We start from the raw sequence: 16,852 nt of genomic DNA on the forward strand, positions 1-16,852 counted from the left end.
CAACTCCCAGAACCTAAGGGGAGAGGGGAAAGGGAGGAATCATCAAATCATTTAGGTTGGAAAAGACCTATAAGAGATTTTTCAGGAATATCTATACAGTGGGAATTACAAAGCTTATGGATTACTGTTAGCCCTGCTCATGTCATGCTCTCGCATCTGTCACCTGGGTAAAAAAAAGCAGACCATCCTTACTGAGCATGGTTTCTCAGAGTCACCTGCAAACCCTGTTATCAGCCAAAGCAGTATGTGTGCAGCTATGCTAAAACTAGCAAACATTTCTGTAATCAGTTATCACTGTACTTGTTTCAGTATTGCCACCAACACTTGCTGAAAGACAAACCCCTCAGTTGTTTCTAGAGTAAAGCGCATTATCTGTCTCTTTCCAAGTCCATGAAGTATTTTATAAGATATATCTAGTTTGATGTATGCATCTAAAAGGAAACGGTACCTTTAATGTTCTAGTTGGAGCCCAGCCAGTGCCATCAATTGAATGTTCTCTCAATAAACTGGAAAAAAAAAAGACACATGTATTATACAGTGCAACTTCTACATAAACAACCATTGTCAGAAATCTTTTCAGAAAGCATTAAAAACTTAAGGAGAAGCTGCAACACAAAAATTACCTCTTCTGCTATATCTAGATACTGGGATTTTAAAGTACAAGAACTGTTACGTCTTAGAATTACATTCCACATAGTGCTACTACAGTGTAGAAATTCTACATGACCTGCATCGTATTCTACATACTTAGTCCAGTGAAGCTGTTGACCTATTTACAAGTTGAAATCATTGAGGTGTATTTAGTAGGTTAGTCATTACTGGACCTTTCAGGTCAAACATCAGCAGTTATGGGAAGTAAGAATATTGGAGATCAGAACACAACTGAGAAACAAACTGAAGTCTTGCTCACGTTTATGAAAGCAAAAGTAATAATCTGAATGTCTGAATGAGAAAGTCTGGAAAACTCTTGGAAGCATCTTTTCCTAAGCATGTCTTCCTCTGTTCCTAAGTTATCTAAGCCAGAAAACTCATACAGCAAAGTAGGAAAGCACAAAAAAATCGTCACCAGCAGCAGCTTCTACTATTGAAGTAATAGGTTTAAAGTGCAATAGTCTTAAACTATTAGGCTTTACCAACTTGCAGGATAACATGTATTAAGTCATTTTTAAATTACAGTAAATGACGGGACCATACAGCCTCTGTCTAGTTATTTATTGGATATGCCTAGTTTTTAATCCAAGGAAATAAGCATTAATCCTTTTACAATGTAGAGAGGCTAGGAACAGGAAGATCATATTGAACAAGACCATTCCACCTTAACTGTGCTGCTCATCTTATTTCTGTGCCTTGGAATAGATGAAATATGCCACTACCACTAGTGAAGCTCATAGCTAATTTCAAGAACGTGAAAAATAACATCTTGCGGCTGCGGTATTTCTACATATTACAAAAGTAAAAGCAAAAATGCTGCTGAACCCTGACCTGGCAAGAGATAGGATTTTCAGGTTTTGAGCAAGCAGAGACTTCTTAGCTTGCTTTCTGTCTGCTCCTCATCAAATTGTGCTCCAGTACTCCCCTTTGCCTCGTCATATACCTCACTGTGAACTTAAAAGTGAGGAGCAAGTTAACACACACAATAAAAAGACGAAAATCTCCACTGATGGAGCTCAAAGTGCCTGAGCACAATAGCTAAGCCTCATTAACACCCCCACCCCCCAAAGCCTCAGAGCTCTCTTGGCACATCTCCAGCAGCCAGGACTTGAGACACTCACACTTCTCAGAGCTCTGGCAGAAAAGCAACAAAGATATGCAAACCTAATACTTCTCATGTGCCGATGCATTTTTAGAGCAGCATCCTCCTTCTCCCTAAAGATTGAGAATGATCATTAAGCCTCTATTTAAAACCTTTCCCCAGCACAGGGTGTCTAGAGAAATTGCATCTTGTGCTCTCCATGGGGATCACCTAGATATAACTGCCAAACAGTTCTGAGGTCTGTCTGAACGGTGACCTGCTCTCAAGAGCATCATACACACAGCAGAATGAAGGCTAGATGAACAGAAACATACAAACCACATTACGTACTAGTTTGGTAGATGAACAAGCATCTGCACATAGCTTCTGCTGAAAGATCTATGATCGGTGAGTCCTACTGCCAGAGAGGACCTGGGCTACTTGGAAGTTCTCAAATGGCACAACCAGCAGAGTTTCTCACCCACTCAGTGCTTCAAAAGGCTGCCTTTGACAGCCTGCATTATACAGCACAAAAGTCACTTGTTCCACCAAAGTTTCAAGACATCTGATGGACAGAAAAGCCTTTTTACTTGACCATTCTAAAATAGCCAGGGCTTTGCTGTCTCCTACAACAGGAGCGCTCTAAAGCTCACCTAGTACTATTTAGCTTGAATAAACATTCCAAAGCTTCCCTTGTGATGCTTGAGAATTAATTTGCAAAAGTAAAGACAGGGATAAACCAACTGTGCAACTTCTGCAGCATTTCAAACTACTAAAGCTGGTGAGCAAGTGTATGCAATGGAGCTGGTAAAAGGTCCGGAGCACAGGTGTGATGACAAACAGCTGAGGGAACTGGGGGTGCTTAGTCTGGAGAAGAGAAGGCTCAGGAGGACCTTACTGCTCTCTACAGCTACCTGAAAGGAGGCTGTAGTGAGGTGGGGGTTGGTCTCTTCTCCCAGGTAACAAGCAATAAGACAAGATGTAATGGCCTCAAGCTGCACCAGGGGAGGTTCAAACTAGATATTAGGAACAATTCCTTCACCAAGAGGGTGTTCAGACATTCGAACAGGCTGCCCAGGGCAGTGCTGGTGTCACTGTCCCTGGAAGTGTTCACAAACCGTGTAGAGGTGGCTCTCGGTGTCATGGGTTAGTGGTGGCCATAGCAGTGCTGGGGTAAAGGTTGTACTTGACTACCTTAAAGGTCTTTTCCAACCTGGTTGATTCTACAATTCTATGACTTGAAGCAGAAGTAGCAGGGCTGGGGGTGAGCACTGTGGCATGAGCAGGAGATTGTCAAGGTGGGGACCTTCACCAGGAACAGGGAAGAGCAGTACAACCCTATTTCCATTCGCTTTGTCTTCAGCAGCAGAACTTGAGAAAAGTTGAGTGTGTCCTCAGCCACTGGGGACCTAGAACTCATAACTGCCCTGTAACATCAGCTGTTTGTATCTAAGGAGATCTCCCAGACAGATTTCAAATCTTTATATCTGAGTTCCAATGGGAAGACTGCAAAAATCACTACGTTTGAGGCTATAGTAACCAAACCAGCCGCTGATGTGACCAGCCAGCTGCTCAGCTTGAATTTCCACAAATAACTTCTCATTTTGTGAACAATTCCTATGTTGAGAGGTGGGCTGATGCCAACCTCATTAAGTTCAACCAAGCCAAGTGCAAGGGTCAGGGCAAGCCTGGGCACAGATATAGGTTGGGCAGAGATTGAGAGCAGTCCTGCAGAAGAGGACTTGGGGTGTCGGTCGATGAGCCGGCTTCAGTGTGTGCTTGCAGCCCAGAAACCAACTGTGTCCTAGGCTGCATCAAAACAAGCATGACCAGTAGGCCAAAGGAGGTGATCCTTCCCCTCTACTCTGCTCTTGTGAGATCTCACTTGGAGTACTGTGTGCAGTTCAGCTGTTCTCAATGTAAAAAGGACATGGAGCTGTTGGAGCAAGTCCAGAGGAGGCCATGATGATGATAAGGGGATGTAGCACCACCTGTATGAAGACAGGCCAAGAAAGCTGGGGCTGTTCAGCCTGGAGAAGCTGCGCAGAGATCTCATAGCAGCCTTCCAGTATCTAAAGGGGGGGACTCTTCATTAGGGAGAGGGACACTTTATTAGGGACTGTAGTGATAGAACAAGGGGTAACGGGGTTCAAACTTAAACAGGGGAAGTTTAGATTAGATATAAGGAAGAAGTTCTTTACTGTGAGGGTGGTGAGGCACTGGAACAGGCTGCCCAAGGAAGTTGTGAATGCTCCATCCCTGGCAGTGTTCAGGTCCAGGCTGGATACAGTCTTGGGTGACATGGTTTAGTGTGTAGTGTCCCTGCCCGTGGCTGGGGAGTTGGAACTAGATGATGTTAAGGTCCTATCCAACCCTAACTATTCTATGATTCTATGAAACTAGATGACTCTAGTTTCTAGATGAAACTAGATGAATCAGTCTTCAAACATTTCTCCAATCAGCAGCCTTTAATATTACCTCATGAAGCAACCAAACTTTAGCTAGCAATATTTACTGCTGAAAAAGACACATCTGACAACACTGACCACCTCATCATGGCGCAGAAAAGCAGTGAGATTTGAGTGATTAAACTGTTTCTAAAAGCTTATGCAGTCAATGAGAAAAAAAAAAAAACAAAACACACCATCTCAGGCAGAAATCACATCAACAGAAGTTAAAAAATAAAACATTGACATGCACTACACACTGTCAAAAGAGCAGTCAACTGGCCTAATTTTTCTAGGTATCCCAATGTTTTTCATTCACATGTGGGTATTGCCTCCACTGCATAAGTATGGTCCAGTGTGACCACAATGCGTAAAGCACAGAGAAACAACACTTTTTCTTCCCCAAACTATTACACTGGATCACAAGCGTAATAATTCGGTATGTTTTAATTCAGGGATGACTACTGAATCACATACCATGGTGTGAGGTAAGTTCAGTAAAGAGACAGCTAGGAAAAATACCAATGAGGATTTTTTTTCTGCTTTTAAAAATAACTGAAGCTATTTTAACGTAAAGACTTGTGTATAAGTTGATTGCAGGTACTATATATAGAGAGCATGCTCCATTACAACAGGCATAAAGCAATCAAAGTTATTTTAGTTTTCCCAACTAAATGGTAAGACATTTCAGAGGTTTGAGATGCTAAAGTATTTGACAATCAAATAAAGCTGACATTTCAGTGCAAATGCTGAAGAATTACTTCAGCAAAACTATGATGTTCCAACACTACATTTCATCTTTACTAATTAAAACTGTTTAAAGACAAGAAACAGTGACATATGCTCAAGAATGTGAGGCTTTATTTAATCCCAGAAGACGCTACCCTGTAGTCAGAGGTTAAACTGTTAGCTGTCATTTGGTGTACAGTATTTCTTGTTCTGATTCCAAACAGCTCACTTACTCATTCTTTTACTTGTGCTATTAGACTCAGATCACCTAAGCTTTCTCCACTGACTAAGCCACAAGGACTTAGGTGGAATTTAAACTGTAAATCAGTCTCCCTACTGTCAAATGACAAGGCACTGAAACACACTACAGAATTGCTAAAAGTAGCAATACATATTTGCCAAAACAGCTTCTGTATCATCAGCTTCAAATAATTGTGTACAAGCAGATTTTTATGTAGTTTCAGAGGATTTAGTATGTTTTTCCACTGCTTTTAAATCCTTCAGTCTGCAGGAAAGACACCAGCCCTCACTGCCTGTAATCCTGCCACAGTCCGGCACTAGTGAGCACCATAAACATACTACAGCCTCCTCAGGCTGGTTTCTATCACTCTGTTGAGAGGAGCTTCTTAGAAGCATGGAGCAGACCACTATGGCTAAAAGCACTAGTATCAGCCTTCTACCTCTTATCAGCTGATGAGCCCGACCTGTCTATGAAGTGTAACAGATTGCCCAGTGATAATTCCATATTCACCAGGACCTTCAGGACTTTGAACGCAGCACTAAAATAATTTTTAATTCTAGGGGAAAAATTTAGCTTTTTATTAGGCACTAATTTACTACATATGATGGCAACTGTTTTGGATTTTCAGAACAGCTTTCAGTCTCACTTATATCCATTGCTTCCGTTTCATCTATTTTCATGTCCCATTAACTTGAGAGATGACAGTCATGCTTCTCACTCCTGTTTCTGCTTGGTTTCTGGCCAATTTCACCTGCAAGTACTCAGGATGAAACACTGAAATTACAACATTTCAGAAACTGATTTTAAAGAGGAAACATTTATGATTTATGAGACATTTACTGAAACATTACAATTTATGTTGCTGGGATAAGCAGCCAGCAACATAAGCCTCTCCCTTCAGTGAAGCATTTGGGCTTCCTACCTTGACATACACTGTCCCAACTCTGTGTGGTTCTAACTGATGCATGTGTCTTACAGTGTTAAATGGTAAGTATAGAATAATTACTGTCAAAGTTTAAGGGACCTTCTTCCTTCCTTTTTGAAATATAAATTGTTTTCAAGCACGTAACACATTCAGGCATTAAACAAGTAAAGCCTTAAGCCCTCTCAGGGCATAAGAACTATTCATTTACTGAGGAAGGAAACACATTTCAGTTTTATTTAGATTGGAGTTTACATTTTCACCCCAAGTAGAACAGAATAGTAAGTCTGAACCTGAAAAGCCAGGTTCTTCATGGTCTCTCATGACAGTACTTTCAGTAGATATCAAAGTTCTTAAGGGTCAGATTTGCAGGATCTGTTGAAAAACATACCGGCATGAAAATTACAAACACACACTTTCTCACACAGACAAACCTCCAAGGTTAAAAATACAGAATGCTTTTACTACCTTAAGCAGATTTCTCCTGTCTCTGTAATGTTCGGATGCCAGATTCTTGTCAAGCATTTTACCTTCGGAGGCTGACAGGAAAGAACACAAATTACAATGTTATCCCTCCAAATACAACTGCATCGCTGTCACAAATCATAGAACTGAAGGAGGCAAACATTTGATATTCACAGCCTAGGTCTGCATGTTAGAAGACACTGATAACAACCTATGAGAGTTGCACCAGCTTTCTCCGCCCTTTCAGCCACTCTTCACAAAAGCTGGGCTGGTATTAGGCTTTTTCCTCAGAGAAACATAACTTTAAAGAAAGGCAAGAAAATTCACTCTCTTCACCTGGGTCCTTCAGGGGAAGGAAAACATTCCAGGTCATTCAGTTTCTTAACACTGAATGTTAAGTGTTAAGAACTTAACATCCTAAGGCTTATCCAAATTAGGGGTCTATTAACCAGCAGAGGATGCAATGGTAGTAACAGCTGCTTTTAAATGCAGACCTTCCTGTTGGCAACTGAATATAAAGTATTACAAGAAGCATCAAGAAGGTGCATCATATCTGAACTTAAGACACTAACAGAAAAAGCCATCAAAATTCTTTTCAGACAAGATCACCAGATTTCTGAATTCCATATGATATCTGAAATACAGATTCTTAAAACACAGTCTCATTTGCTCTAGTTTTGTGAAGTAAATAGCAGGTCATAAAAACTCCAGGAGCTTAGCAACAGCATGTTGTTCCATCCCTGCTCTCCAAAGTACAATTTGCAGCTTTCGATCAAGCAGGTGATTTCTTATAGTGAATGTACTGGAATACATCAGCACAGGCCAATATCTTTCAGCACTTCAATTAAATTGCATATTACAGATGGAGCTATTTTCCTCCACTGATTCCCAGGAAATCTTCAGTTGAGACAAAATAGCTTCCCAAGCTGTATTTGCATGCCAGAATGATGCGTTTTGTCGTATCACTTTGTTCTCAACTTCCCCCAATCACTTTTTTAGTAAGGTGTTGTGTTTTTTTTAACTAAGACCCCTTGGCAAAAAAAAAAAAAAAGTAATATGCATGGCACTGAGCTACCAACAGCATCTCTTTTAGTCTGGCACTAAAAGAAGAAACACACATCACCACAACAAATTTACAACATACAATGCAGACGTCAATTTTCTCCACTCTTATTTCATGTTTGTGCAGCAACTCAAGGGACACTTGGGACTACCCCAATATTGGATTATGGCACTACTGAAAATGCAGAAAATAGTCTCAAACATTTTACAAATGATTTTTTGTAAATCAAATCAAGATGACTTCAAAACACATGTTCTTAGAAGTTTTCTAACAGCACAGCTTTTCATTAGCTACACCTTCACACTGTTTTGAAGGATAATGTCTGGTTCTCAAGGAAGGGGAAGAAGCAGTATTTATTCCATGCCAGCAGATCAAGATAAAGTGCAAATTTCTGCTGCATGCACCTTCAAACAGTGAACATATCACTGAGCAGGGAAAAAGTAAGCTTTATACAAACTAAGGACATGGATCCCTTGGAGCAAGACCAGAAGAGGCCACAGAGATGTTGAAAGGGCTGGAGCAGCTCTGCTCTGGAGACAGAACTGAAAGAGCTGGAATTGATCAGCCTGGAGAAGAGAAGGCTCCAGGGAGACCTTAAAGCAGCTCCTAGTGCCTAAAGGGGCTACATGAAAGCTGGAGAGGGGACCTGGACAAGGGCCTTTAGGGACAAGACAAAGGGGAATGGCTTTAACCTGCCAGAAGGGAGATTGAGATGAGCTCTTAGGCAGAAGCTCTTCCCTGTGAGGGTGCTGAGGTGCTGGCACAGGGTGCCCAGAGAAGCTGTGGCTGCCCCATCCCTGGCTGTGTTCAAGACCAGGTTGGACAGGGCTTGGAGCAACCTGCTCTAGTGGAAGGTGTCCCTGCCTGTGGCAGGGATGTTGGAACTGGATGAGCTTTAAGGTCCCTGCAAACCATTTTATGAGTCTATGTTTCTACAACTCTATGATAAATCTCAAAATCCCCAAATTCTAAGTGAATTAACTGGTCTCATTTTTCGTATCATGGAAACAAAAGAATTTCCTTATCCTTTCAAAGTGTTTTCATTCTAAAAATCAGGAAAAAAACCTAGCTCTGACAGTAAAGCAGTTTTCTCTTTCTCTCTCCTTTTCCTGTTACTCAAACAGGACAACTGCAGCACTATCATGAAATTTCTCTTCAGACAAAACTTCCTCTTCAAGTTTGTTTCAAGTTATCTTTGAGTCTTCTTTAGACCAAATTCACACAGGATTTCCTTGAGCTGATGTTTCACTTGAATATGTCCAGCCTGCTCCAGGTCATACACATAACGCTTTGCACAACAAAGCTTACAAAACCCATTTCGCCTCTCAAACTCTTTCTTTACCTCAGATACTGAAAGCTGCACAGGTATACCCAGGCTTCACTGCGGGTCACAACACAAGAATGGATTCATTTTTTCTCCCTTTCTAAGCAGCCACTTACCTTTTAGTATCTCTCATTAGTTTTGAGAAGTGAAAATCTTTCACATCCATTCCCAGTCCACTTCAACATATTAGTGAATATAAATGGTACAAGAAAGCATTACAAGCATTTGAGAACTAGACATATACCAACTTGAGTTTTGGTGGAAGTTTTGCAGAACAAGCTTCAGAAGCATCCTACAACTATGACTCCATTTTTTTTTTTACTGTTTCTAAAAAATGTAACAGCCCAAAAGAGGCATTAACAGGAATGCACATTTCAGGGAGCAAGCTACAAGCTAACCAAAGCATTTTTTGCCACTCTCCCCTACCAGTTCCGTGAAGAGCTGCTCAAGATCAGCTGAAACTGAATGCCAAACACAGCTAAGCGTGTAGGAGAGAGACCATGTAGTAGAGAGACACAAGTCAAGGGAAATGAGGCCATATTCCTGGATTAGCCAGCTGAAATAGAGGAAGAAGAGCTGGCTTACAGTAGCAGTGGGTCTTGACACAAGAACTGCCCCTGTCGTGCACTCCAGGTCCCTTAGCTTCCTTGCACTGCCTCAAAAGTTCCAGGCAGAGCCATGATGGAGTTCAAGCCCAATTCCCTTTCCATCAGTTCCAAAGAAAAGACTTAAAGGTATGGTCACCAAAGAGCTTGATGGAGGCCCCTTAATTGTAACATCTGATCGTTCAGGAATCAAATCCCTTTGGATTGCTTGTTGTTTCCACAACTATCATGCCAGGAAAAGGGTCAAGACAGCAGCTCTGCTGTCAAAACTCCTGGCTATTGACCACTGCCTAAAGCACCTCAGGCATAAAAATATTAGTAAACTGGAGAGTCTCTGTCTACTCTTACAAAATGGTATGTCAAAGCCATAGAAGCTGCAAACAAGGCCTGACTTGCTGTGGCAGGCAGTTTAGTTTTATGTGAACATTAAACCAGATTTGTACCATTCATCAGGTTCCTTAAAGCACCAAGTCCCTAGTCTTGTAGCATCCGTTATTTCATCAGCTGTAACTCAAGGCAGAAAAGGAGTTTGTTTCTGAAAAATCAATCCCTTGGTCACTGGATTTATTTCATTATTATTATTTAACATTTGCTCCCATCTCCCACTGACCTCTATTTCCAGGCAGCTGCTCAACCAAAAAAGCAGTGCTTTGGAACAGATGCTGTGGATGCAGAGGTCACACAACAATACTCAGTGCTAAAGGCATTTGCTGCGTACAACATTAAATGTTTTGCTTGCTGTTTCACAGCTTCCTATCTTTATGGACAGCAACATTCCCAGCAGGCTTTGTAAGCACAAACACTTACAAACTTCTGTTTGATTTACAGAAAAGCTCACGGATGTGCAGCCTAACAAGTATAATACTTTAAATGCCAACTGACAGGTTTACCAACAGATTTTAACACTTCCAATGGCATGGTGGGTTTGAGAACACACTACAGAATTAGCTAACCCTGCTCTAGTTTTCTTCTCATGATCCCTCTGCAACATCTGTATCAATACCAGCTGCTTTCTGTTCTGACACAATATCCTACCACCAAAGAAAACAGTCCAGAGGCTATCTGGTAAATAATATATTACATTGTTAAAGAAGTCCTTCCTTCACTGTTACACCTGTTAATGATACAAAGAACAGCACATTTAGAAAGTATGCAATGTATTAAGGGCCATTTCATGCATGTATGGATATGCAAGCAGAGACCAGTCGGGAATCAATGATGAATCAGTGGGGTGATGAATTACTGCTAGCATTGTAGCACAAATCTACCTGAACCATCTTTGTGCCTCCAACACCTGATTAAAAGCAGGATCTCTTTCCAGTTCTCAAGCTCAGATGCTTCTAAAACAATCCACCTCTCCAACAGTCTAAATAGGCTCACTTAATTATGGATATAGTGGAAGAACCCTTATTACATCTTATTGCTTTATAGATAATCATAAACATTTCTAATTTTCAGTATAGCAGCTCAATGTACAGAAGTCTGATTAAGCCCTAACCAGCTGAACACACTCTGTTCACAGGCAAGAAGCAGCACTTCACAGCAGTGCTTGCTCCAAAGCATCTCTCCTACATTTTATGCTCTTGAATCTTTGCTCTAAGAAAGTTTATTGCCCAGGTACCAAACACTGGTGTACATCCTAGTCAGTCATACCTAAAGCCCAAGGATACATTACTTCTCTGTATTCACAGACCCACTACTTTCCAAACAAGCCTCCCATATTTTTATTCCCTGGACAGAATAATGCATCACGGCTGCAGTCCACAATACGAAGTCTTCCTCTTTTGTTATATATTCTTATACTTTTCCACTACGTCACCGTTCTATTAACATCCACTTCTTTCCCAAGTACAGAAGCAGAATGCTTGCTTACGAGGAAAGAAGGGCAAAGAGAATCCTCCTCCAGAGGAGCACCAAGCATGAGATTTTGGTAGCAGAATGCTACAGGAATTAAAGGATGCTTTATATAAACTATACTTTAAATTATGCAGATGTTTTTTACTGCAGGCTAAAAAGACTACCTAGAAAACAGATGCAGGCTCTGAAGCAGGGCTATGACAACTTGCTAGTCTTGTCTGGTCTTTTTTACTCCCAATATAAACACACTCAGCACTACTGCAAAGAGCTGGATGCAGATGTGCAATATCCCAGCCTTGCTTATGGGCTGGTCTGAAGAGCTCTATTAAGAACACTGCCATCACTTTTCTTCTGCCTGGTAGAAAACAAACTACAGCCTCAGCACAATTATCTCAATATTTGTTAACATACACATTTTCGTTTATAACCTAACCATAATCCAATTTTCAACCTAAATTACACACAGGCAAGCTTTTTATTTTTGCATTAAAAAATATAATTACCATTTGCTGCAGAACTTCTGAGCAGAGAACTGTAACAGCCAGAAGGTTTTTTAATTATAGTAATTGAGAATCAAAAAAATCCAGATCCAAATTAACATTCAGCTCTGCTGTTAACACATCACACTTTCCTGCAGCAGGGTTGTTTAGGTAAACATCTTCAACATAAAAGTTTAGGAAATTATAACGAGTCTATATTGTGTATATTCCCCTGTGCCCAACATTGCCACAGTGATTAAACTGCTATTACTGAGGATGACAGCAAAGAACATGAAAGGGTTTCTCCCTTTATACTGATGGCCATGTTTCTCAGGTATGTGATGGAACAATTTAGTCAAGTTAGAACAAGGATGTAGTTAATCAGCCTTAAACAACCACCTTTGTATTTATAGTGTGACAAGTGTGGGTGGCCTGTATTGTAGTGTGAAATACTTTGGTGATGTTAAGGGGAACTTAAAAAACGCACAACCCAAACCATACAATGTAAACACTAACACAGCTACCTGTACTGAGAGAAGTATATAAATAATGACAGCCAGTATCCTAAACACTTTAAAACCAAAACAAAGCCAAAACAGCTTGAGCAGATAATCCTTGACCAATATTACTATGAAAGGAGAGTAAAATTCAAAGCTGTTTCAGAAATGCTGCTGCTCTTTGCATACATGAGCTTTTTATAAGCTATAGTGCACGCTCCATAGAATTTCAGACTGGCTTGGGTTGGAAGTGACCTTAAAGCTCATCCAGTTTCAACCCCCTGCCGTGCAGGGACGCCCTCCCCTAGACCAGGTTGCTCCAAGCCCTGGCCAACCTGGCCATGAACACTGCCAGGGATGGGGCAGCCACAGCTTCTCTGGGCACCCTGTGCCAGTGCCTCACCACCCTCACAGGGAAGAACTTCTGCCTAAGAGCTCATCTCAGTCTCCTGTCAGGTTAAAGTCATTCCCCCTTGTCCCATCCCTAAACGTCCTTGTCAAAAGTATGTATTCATAGACTATAAAGGAACATTAGGAAACTTATGAAGTCATCTTCTGTAACAAAAATCTAAGTCCTCTGCTTCTAGAAACATAACCTTTCTACTCTGCTAGCAGTCTTAATGAGCCATTCTCCAAGTTCAGTCTGGGAATACAAGCAACTAAATTCCAGATCACTGCACCTCCTTCTCATTTGTATATAAACAATGCTAAAACTGCCACTACTACTTATACATAATGCTGAATTTCAGTGTGGTACATGTGAAAACAAGCCAAAGGTCTCCATTGTCCTCCCCTATACATTCTTCAGCCTCTTTGAAAGAAGAGCTCAGAACTATCAACAGCAAAAGAAAGCAAAAGCATGGGAAAAAGTTATAAAAAAAAAACACCACCACAACAATAACAACAACAACAAAAAAAAAAAAAATCAAGAAAAATTATCAAAATTTCTCAAATTGAAGAAAATGAGGCTTCCTTCTTCCTGCAATTCATATACCTAACTGCAAATACTGAAACCAATGAATCAAGTTTCTTTCAGTATCAAACTATCAGGACAACCAAATGTGGGCCTCAATTGCTTTCCATTTTTGGAGTCAACCTTGTTCTTTTTACAGCAAAACTGGGAAAATAACATCTGAAGTTATTTTTACCATAATTGCATCTTCCCCCCCTTGCAAGGTAAAGTACAATAGTGAAATGCCAACACTTCTCATGCCTGAAAAGGCCAAGCTGTCTGGAGCTTTCTATTTACCTACAAAAGACACCACAATCATATGTAGGTCTTCTGAAAAGCTGTTCATTTAATAACCATTGACACTGTTACTTTGCAAAGATATTTAACTAGACAGCCTGGGAGACAACCAGTAGAACTGGCAGAGCTTTAGGAGGCCACTTCTCACCACATCTGTGCTTTCCAAGGCCTCCGCTGCATGCTCTCAGGAGCGATTAAGCACCCAAATCCAGTACCAGAATATAAACCACCATTCTGAAGGCCACAAAGAGGTCTCTGTTCACTTATTGCATCCTTTTCTCTTAGATATGCCAATTTTTGTGAGAAGAATCATTAAGATCTCAAGAACAATTAACAAGAGAGAACACATGAAAGTGGCACCTCAGCCACAAGGGAGACTCTCAGGTCCTGTTTCATCTGTGCTCCCAAGCAGTTTCTGCCAAGAGTTACCAGTAATTATTCTTTAAGGCATATAATATCGAGGCAATAAAAGCCTCAAGGCTGCTTGGCTGCAAACACTGGACTGCAAAAGAATAGCCAGAAAAAACACTACCCCCACTCCCTGGACTCACAACACTGCATCTGGAATCACTGTGTCCTATTTTGAACTCCCCAGCAGCAGATATATGGACAAACTGGAGTGAGCCCAGCAAACAGCTGCCAAGATCAGATAAGATCAGAGCACACATAGCACAAGGAGTTGAGGGTCCTGGATTTGTTCAGCCTGGAGAAGAGAAGGCTGAAGGTGGGGACCCTACTGCTGTCTACAGCTCTACTAGGAGATGGAACTGGGCTCTTCTTAGAGATACACAGTAATTGGTTAAGAGGCCACAGACAAGCTGAGAAAACATAAATTATTACACAAAAAAAAAAATCACAACAAAAGTAGTTCAACATTGAAACAGAGGCTCAGAGAGGCAGTGAAGCCTCCATCCTAAGAGATTTTGAAATGCCAACTTTCCCATGCCTTAAGCGACCAAATCCAACTTTTAGACTACCCCAGCTTTAAGCAGGAATTCAGATGACCCCCAGAAAACTCTAGCCAACCAAGATTTTTCTACAGCCCATGATATTTTAGTAGCAGATAGAAGATGCTTGCTTAGTGGCAACACCAAGTTCCCTCTGAAGTCCTATTATCTGGAAAGGAAATCTAAACTGACAACTATTAGCTTAATGACAAATACTTACCACCATATTGTAGGCATCAGGAACTTCAGTTTCAAACTGAAACTTTCCACCTTGGTAATAGCCCTCATCTAAAGGGGAAAAAAACCAAGGATAATAGTTAAGCAAGAGAAAATAACAGACACCATATAACACAAAAGATCTGTCATTACAAAGATTAAAATCAAACACTTAACCTAGTTATACCTAACACTAGCTGCCACCCAGCCCCAAAAGAGTGTGAACATGGTCTCTTCCTCCACTCTCAACACCTGTACAGCAGGAACTTTAAGTCAGAAGAGTTAAGAGTCTCAGAATGACACTGGAAAGTCCACCTTCCTCATCAGAATACCAGGCAATAGTGAGACAGAGGAACCTTTGATGGAGGTTCTTGCGTCTGCATGAACATAATTCGGCCACACATCAGCCACGTAGCACGCAGTACCACACCACCGACCCTTGAAATAGGCTGGATACATATTCCACTTGCTAATGCTAAATCCTCCTAGTACGTCTTGTGCAGATAGGTACCCAGCCCACAGTGGGGGTATGGGACATCTAAGGAATGCTTAGGCTCAAACCACCTTGCGTACTCTAGCTCTCTGTATCACACAGTGTAGCCACGGTGAAGGCCTGAAGGTAAGGAAGGCTGTTTATCACTGTATGACAGTATACTTTTTAACTTTCCTTTGTAAAGTTGCTTTATGTGAAGTGGTCCATAGTTTACAGAAAGTTTTATTATCTTGCTTGTTCCAAACCACTAAAAGAAAATAGCTCCTCTAATACAGGTCATCAGAATCCTCATTCAGGATGTTTGTTGTCTTCTGGACTTGCTGCATTACCAATCCCTACACAGATCTAGCATGACCTTCTATTTCCTATTACCAACTACTGCCCCATATCACTTGCTCAAGTTTCAGTCAATGCTACAATCTCACCACTGTCAGCATAAGCCTGTAGCTTCCACACTGCAACTGCCATAATCACAAGAGAGCAGCCAGCTCCTGTCCTCCTCCTCTTTACAACCTCTTACCAGCTTGCTTACTGAAAACAAGAGGGAATCACCCTGTCAAATAACACAAACCCTCAGTTATAGGGGGAAGTGAGCCTGTAAAAGCTGATGTTGCCAAAAGATGAGGCTCAAATGCACACTACACCACTCCAAAGGATCTGTGCCTGCAGAACAGCAAAAAAGCTGCTGGGACAATATCGCAATCCAGCTTCTCCCAGGAGCCTGTATAGACTGCGAGAGGTTCAGCACATGAACAGCATCAGAAAGTTTGGGCTTCAACACTAGCACAGGCACAGTGTGGAAACAGCGTGGCTGGTATTTCCCACCCCACCTAGTGATGTTTCCAGTTGCCTCCACACTCAGCTATGCAAGATTTAGCCACTGCAAATCTCAGTTTAATAACCTGGCCAGAACACAGGCTTTTCAAACACGTTCTCTGTTGCCACTCCAATCCAGCTTTGAAGTGCGTTTCATTTATTAAGCAGACTTTTCATGCCCCCTTTGCTTAACCAGAAAGTAAATGCACATGCACTGATTTTTACGGAAAGGAAAAAAAAAAAAAGGCATTTATCTTTTGTCTTATCTTTGTAAAGAAGCCATTTCTAATGAATGAGATGTAAAAGGTGAGTTATACAAATACCCCTTTGATGAAACTGCTCCCTGTCAAATGGGCACAATACTTGAAGCAGGACACTCACTGTTCCAGAAAGGAATGATAAGAAAAATGGTCCATTATTTCCCAGGAGTTCAAACAGCTGAGACACTACCACATTACCTCCTGGGTCACAGCTAACTGCACTTTATGCACCATCTAGCACACTGGAATAGCTTTCCAACAAAGTGTCAGGAATCCTCACTATTTCCAAGTATGATGTCATCCTGTGTAAAAAACACAGTTGGAATCATCTCCAGTCAGGACTCTGTGACAGGACTAAAACAAGCCACACCATAGAGGAATTAAGTGCTTATTACAGTGCAAGCCATGTACCCCAAAGCCTTCCATGGGCTCACAAGCCCTTCTCCAGCAATCACATGAAATACCCACGTATGTTTGCATAGGGAGAAGCCTGCTGCAGGTATAGAAAGG

At 41.3% G+C, this 16,852-nt stretch overlaps 1 protein-coding gene across 9 annotated transcripts in view; it reads right to left on the reverse strand.

Moving 5' to 3' along the window:
* UBE2F (ubiquitin conjugating enzyme E2 F (putative)) overlaps positions 1-16,852 on the reverse strand; it is a 79,640-nt gene that overhangs the window by 42,143 nt on the left and 20,645 nt on the right. For 6 of the 9 annotated variants that reach the window (XM_057412222.1, XM_057412220.1, XM_057412221.1 and 3 more), the window contains 3 exons: positions 14,778-14,845; positions 6,540-6,610; positions 449-506 (listed from right to left, as the gene is read on the reverse strand). In XM_057412222.1, the coding sequence (XP_057268205.1) occupies positions 449-506; positions 6,540-6,610; positions 14,778-14,845 (197 nt within the window). Of the gene's footprint in view, positions 1-448; positions 507-6,539; positions 6,611-14,777; positions 14,846-16,540; positions 16,645-16,852 lie in introns of all 9 variants that reach the window. The other 3 variants (XM_057412224.1, XM_057412223.1, XM_057412225.1) reach the window with 2 other exon arrangements.

The sequence above is a fragment of the Pezoporus wallicus genome, unplaced genomic scaffold (assembly GCF_028554395.1).
Source record: "Pezoporus wallicus isolate ANWC-B61680 ecotype Strahan unplaced genomic scaffold, APGP_CSIRO_Pwel_v1 contig_6566, whole genome shotgun sequence".
Taxonomy (NCBI): Eukaryota; Metazoa; Chordata; class Aves; order Psittaciformes; family Psittacidae; genus Pezoporus; species Pezoporus wallicus.